This window comes from Anopheles merus, chromosome 3L, assembly GCF_017562075.2.
Source record: "Anopheles merus strain MAF chromosome 3L, AmerM5.1, whole genome shotgun sequence".
Lineage (NCBI taxonomy): Eukaryota > Metazoa > Arthropoda > Insecta > Diptera > Culicidae > Anopheles > Anopheles merus.
Genome location: NC_054085.1, coordinates 23,592,545 through 23,598,544, shown reverse-complemented (window position 1 = coordinate 23,598,544; position 6,000 = coordinate 23,592,545). Strand labels below are relative to the sequence as shown.

Genomic DNA, 6,000 nt, shown 5'->3' with positions numbered 1-6,000 from the left:
GATTAGATTGCTTCCAGTAGGGTAAGGGATGACCGTACTAACTCCTACATGACAACAGGCCCTGGTCGTAGTAGATTTCCGGACGATACACTTCCTTCTCCATTTAATCGGATTGATTAGTAACAATCACTCGCCAGCTGGCTTGCATACGAGTAGACCGCTTGATTGAACGGAATGGAGTGTATTCATTAGTAGAAACAAGGTTCGTAGTTTTTCCTCCCTCCATTGACAAACAAACAATCGATGGACAACACGAAAGCTCGCTTCAACTTTACTGCACTGATTAGAACACTTCAGTTTGATTAAAGGAGCTGAATCAAAATAAAGTTACTTTAAAGCGCTGAACGTGTATCGCATTGAATGGAATGATCGCATCAGATTAAGATCCTTCTCTTTCCCCAAACCAATTGCTAACACAAGCGCGTTGAATATTAACTGTTTGTATGCGTAGTAATTTACGTTGAATTGAAAGGCTTTTGTGATTAGTTTTGGAGCGTAAAATAAGCGGATTAGTGCGCAATTGTTTTTCGACAATAGGCTTTTCCGTTTGATTTGAGCTCAATGCGTTGGTGTTCGGTTCATTTAGTACACTGCGCTCGGGGAGAATGGTTATTGGGCCTGCAATTTGTGAAGCATTCTAAAGTAATAATCAAGCTTCGGTTACGCTTCGATGGTTTCAAATGATTTCAATTAATGCAGCAACTCTTTATGTGATTGTTCGGTTTAGGACAGGCGTGGCACAAGTTATGCCGCCAGTGTCCCAGGATGAAATCAAAGAAAAAAAAACGGTATAACCAGTTGCCCAGATACAGCGGGTGTATTAATTTAATTTAATTTTATACAGCGCCTGCTTTATATGAACAATAAATGGTATCGACAAAGACGTTCTTTCGCTTCAACGCTCACCGCAGGACTCCACACAGCATAACACGGAGCGCAACATAACAACTGACAGCTGCCAAACGCTTCAGAAAACGCTTTATTGCCGATACCATGTTTTGAATATCCTTAGTAGGCTGCTCATTTATCGTTGAAATGCTACCAACCTACTGCGATGACCGACGGTTAATGAAACGCTTTACCTCCTTTCCCAAGCGTTTTGTGAAGCGTTTGGCAGCTGTCAGTTGTTATGTTGCGCTCCGTGTTATGCTGTGAGGAGTCCTGCCAAGGTCCTTGAAAGAGAACAGGTCGAAGCGCTTAGAGTAAATTGACAGAAAGCCATGGGAAAATTTTGACAGTTAAAGTGAACATTGTTTATGTTTAGCGATGGACGTTGCTATGGAGTGAATGAGAGTTTTGTCCAGCATTTTACATTCAATTCCTGTTAGAATATTTGAAGAATTAAAATCCAATTAGAATATTACATGACTGATACAATCCAAAGATCTCATTTATCATACGTAACCGGGTTATAAGTAAATGACGGTATGCATATTGTACCAGTGTGTGTCGATTGGATGTTTCATTTTACTCTCAGTGTTCAATTGAAAGTAAAAAGGACTTCTTTAACCCAGTTGAACATGTTAAACATTTCGTTTTTCCAGCAGGACCGTTGCAAACGGTAGTGGCTTGTGGTCACGGAATGGCAAACAATGAAAAAGGTTATCAATGTTTCTGAATACAGAGTAGACTGCAATTACTTCTCCTTTATTCTCCAGAAGTGATTGACCGCAAGAAATTTAACCAATATAACCTTCCTAATAGTAAATTCGTCCACTTTTGCGCGTTGACTATTAGCCGTTTGTTTGTAAACACTTTTTCATGAAACTGTCAAAAGCGAGCTGAAAATGGCAACCTAGCAACGGGCTTTGCATCGACCTGTTCTCCTTAATAGATCTTGAGTCCTGCGGTCATTTTCATTAATTTCATAGCCAACTAGACAAAAATAGCGCAATATGAGGAAAACAGAGCGTCGTTTGCTCTCAAATGGCGCGTTATCATTTCTGTTAAATAATTTGACATATTTCTAGAATTGGAATTTATTGCTTGTTGCATCGTAAAACTCTAAGGGGAAAACAGCCTTTTGACAAGAATTTTCAACAATCCAATAGAAAACATACGCATGTTACTGCTTTGTACTCGCTTCATGCTTCAAATACTCACCAACCAAGGTTCCAAGAATGGGTCCAAACATTGCCCAAAATAAACGCTGACCGTTCCTTCCAACGCCTCGAGGCGGAATATAGTCTTATCTACACTCTCACAAACAGTGAGCGTACCGTATCATGGCATGGCTGCGTCGTAAATCGAACGTTAGACTTTCATCTCACGTGATTCATTAAAAATTAACATCTCCCAACCTTAATCGGTGTGTGAGTCTGGGCGTACAAAGCAGCACGCCCTTTCCTTCGTGGCGGAGTTCTTAAATTAAGATGCCCCAAAACCAGCCGGAACATCGTTATCTTCTACGTAGCCGCAACACACAGTGCGAGGTGACGTTTCATGGGCACTGTTTTATGCTTGTGTCCAGTTTTATTGGCCCGCCTAACAGACGTGTTACGCATTTTAATGCCTTCGAGAGAGTACGCTTCCGCACGCTTTTCGGTGGATTCTGGTACGATTGTGATACAGCATGATGGTTTTCGGAAGTGGAGTGAATTGGCGAAGTGATGATGAGGTGGGTTTGACGATTGGCAGTAGTATTGCAATACAGTAGCGATTAAATGGATAAAAGTAAAGAAGATCTGTTTTTGGAGTAGGCAACAGTTAAAAGAGTCGAATCCACTCGGTAAGATTCCGGTAAGCTGCTTAAAGAGTGGTTCTGAAATGAACTCAGCAATTATAATCAATTTCATATAAGACTACGTTTACAGGGATGGAAAATAAATTTGAGACGAACTCTTACTCCAATAACACTCAAAGTTGTCTGAAAATGTACCTTTACATTGCTTTGTATGCATTCCTAGAAGAGTTGGAGTGCTCCATCACGTAATTGCACACAATCTCCCAACGACCAACAAAAACTTACACAATTACACCTACCGGACATGATTGTTTTGACATCCTTTACCATTTCCCGAGCATTCTGAGAGTGTAGGCGATCAGGCGATACCCGCGTCAGCTCCGCTAAACTTAGAATCAGCTCTTGCATGCACTTAACACTAAATCTCTTTGGGCATCTACGATGGTTCCGCAGGGCTAGCCCGCGTTTAGCACTCCTTCCACAACCCCCTCCCTCTGAAGCTTATCGACCCAGAAAAAGGGGTAAGGTTACACTGGCTTAATAAACGAACGTTACGTCAACTATGTATTTCCTAAGAAGCGAGTGCAAAATGGTTGGGCGATGTGACGGGTACGGTACCACCGGTACCGCCAGGTTTTGGCTGGCTGACCTTCGCACACCGCCGCCACCATCCATTGCCCTCGCCTTTTCCCGTTTCTGTGAATGTGTGGTGTGCTTCCTAGCCGACTGTGTCCGACAGGAGATGTACAGTCTCTGCTCGCTGCTTTCGCTTCACTATATTTACACTACGCGGCTATTAGTAGCACTGGCGTTACAGCAGCCTGCCGCTGCTTACATTGTACTTATGGATCACACTTAGGACATTCACGCAGTACACGCACAAACACCGCTCCAAGTGGTGGTGCGATGCGGTGTACACTCTAGTTGCTCTAGAATAGTATAAAGTAATTCGTACACAGCTCGCTAAGTAATTAGTAGTTGTGGTGGTGGCTGGCGGGTTTTCGCACCAGATGGCACCACCGTCCAGCACCCGTCGTACCCGTTGAGTCGCGGCAGCAGCAGACACAGCAGTACAAGATCCGAGCCTCTCTCTCTCTCTCTCTCTCTCTTTCGGGTCCTCTCGTTCTTATCGCATATGCCGCACGCCGAGGTTTCGCGTCCGCCGCAAGCTGTACCTTCGCCCGCAAAGGATGCGCTTGAACGCGTGCCGAAACTCCGGACTGAAGATGGTGTAGATGATTGGGTTGAGCGTCGAGTTGAAGTAGCCGAGCCAGAGGCAGACGCTCGTGATCAGCGGGCTGATGTTGCAGCTGGTGCAGGTCGGCAGCAGGATCGCGATGATGAAGAACGGCAGCCAGCAGCACACGAACGCACCGGTAATGATGGCTAGCGTTTTGGCGGCCTTCCGCTCGCGCTTCGAGTCGGTGGACGACTGCGCTTTCTTGCGCGAGGCGAGCCCGGACGAGCCGGGCGGCCGGGTGGTGGACGAGCAGGACGCCTGGTTGCCGGACGGGTAGGCCATCGAGATGTCCGCCGTCGGCGGATCGATCTCGATCCGGTCCCGCTCGATACCGTTGCCGAGCGAGCCCTTCTCCGGGCTCGTGTTGGCGGAGGAGACGTTCGTGAAGGCGGTCGTCGTCTCGCTGATCGTCGGCAGGGGGCGCCCGATCACGGCGACGACCGCCGCCGCGATGCCGCCGGAACCGCCGGCCACGTTCGCTATCATACCGCCGCCGCTCGCCGTCTGCGTCGCAGTTACCTTCCAGCGGAAACCAATCGATGTTAGTGCCATACAGGAAGCTTTTGCCAAAGGTTCGGGATGGGTCTGAGCAGCCTAATAACAATGGGGCACGTATACAATATATACGCACGTATTGAAAGTGGGACTTATCTAAGGAAAACTGTTTCGGAAACGGTTTTGCCATCACGAAATCAGGAGAAAAGCACACGCACACACACACAGAGAGACACTTACAAAGTAGAGCAGCGGAAGAGTGAAACGAAAGAGCAAGCAAAACGAAAAAGCATACACGCACACGCACAAACACGTACATAGCAGAGGAAGCATTCAAGGGTTAGGGAGGAGAAAGAAGGATTTAAGGACGTGCTGGGAAGGGACACGCGTTTGTGTCAAAGGAAGGCAGCGCAAACGGGTGAAGAATTCGAGCGTAATTCAAACAATAGATGCAGCACACTTAGGGCGGTCAAGACAGTGGCAGGAAGCAAAAGCAAATGTACAAACTTGTAAGCAGCCGATGGACGAAGCATACGAGATGGGGTTCAACGAAAGCAATTGAACGGAAACGCAACGTGTTTGTGTGTACTTGGTGAGGCGTGTTTGTGATGAGTGATAAAAGAGTGTGCACCGGGTGTGCTGTCGAGAATTGTTGTAAGATTGGCCATATTATTGTCTACATCTAAGGGCGCTGAGTTGCTAATGCAGCTATTTATTCTTTTTCTATATATTTCTATAAATTTGTTTCGCAACGGTTGGCAATGCTTGAGGTAGCCGGGTGTCAATGGCCACTTGTAAATAGAACGAAATGGTTTCACATTGACACATTTCAGCGCAATCAATCATGCAGAAATAGGAATGATACAGGAGATGCTTATTAGGCAGTTGTTTAATTGATTTAACTTCAAAATTGGTGATACAACACAATAAAAAATAACCTTTAATATTGATTGGTTTTCTTTGTATTAGCTAAAGAATAGCTTTAAAAAGTGCAAATAAAACGCCTAAAAGTATGCACAGATATACTATGATAGAGCTTGCAAACATTATTTTTCATATTAGAAATTGTTGATGACATTGACTAGCCTGAAACAGCTTAACTCATAAAGTTTCTTAAAACACTGCTTAATTTAATATAATCTGATTGATTTTATTTTATTTTTTCAAACAGACTGATTTTTTTTAAACGCCTTAAAGTATGCAATATGCATTGCAAATTAAGAGATTTTATAGTTTGTTTGTTCGATCAATTACAGAGAATTTGCTGTCAAACATTAAACAAATAATAATGAAATATTCTTACAACATATTCTTCAATTTAAAGTTAATAAAAACATAAAAAAACTTCCTGATTTTTTGTGATAGTAATTTACTGTTTCCAACTTATGCTTCCTACATTATTCGGAAGATTTATCACTCTTGGTTATAACCTCAGCCTAAAAATGATACTTTTTTAACTTCAAAATTTCAAAGCTTGCGAAAGCTTGAATGACGTAACGCTACATATTCTGTTTTCAGAGATTTCTCAAGTATGTTTAACTGTTCTTGTGCTTTAGTTTACTTTAATCTCAACTGTATTGAA

At 43.7% G+C, this 6,000-nt stretch overlaps 1 protein-coding gene across 5 annotated transcripts in view; it reads right to left on the bottom strand.

Moving 5' to 3' along the window:
- Nucleotides 1-1,799: 1,799 nt before the first annotated feature.
- The window catches only part of LOC121599843 (5-hydroxytryptamine receptor-like), a 95,197-nt gene continuing 90,996 nt past the window's right edge, over nt 1,800-6,000 (bottom strand). For 2 of the 5 annotated variants that reach the window (XM_041927933.1, XM_041927932.1), the window contains exon 7: nt 1,800-4,517. In XM_041927933.1, coding sequence (XP_041783867.1) covers nt 3,810-4,517 — 708 coding nt within the window. In that variant the 3' untranslated portion in view covers nt 1,800-3,809. The remainder of the gene's footprint in view (nt 4,518-6,000) is intronic. The other 3 variants (XM_041927935.1, XM_041927936.1, XM_041927934.1) reach the window with 2 other exon arrangements.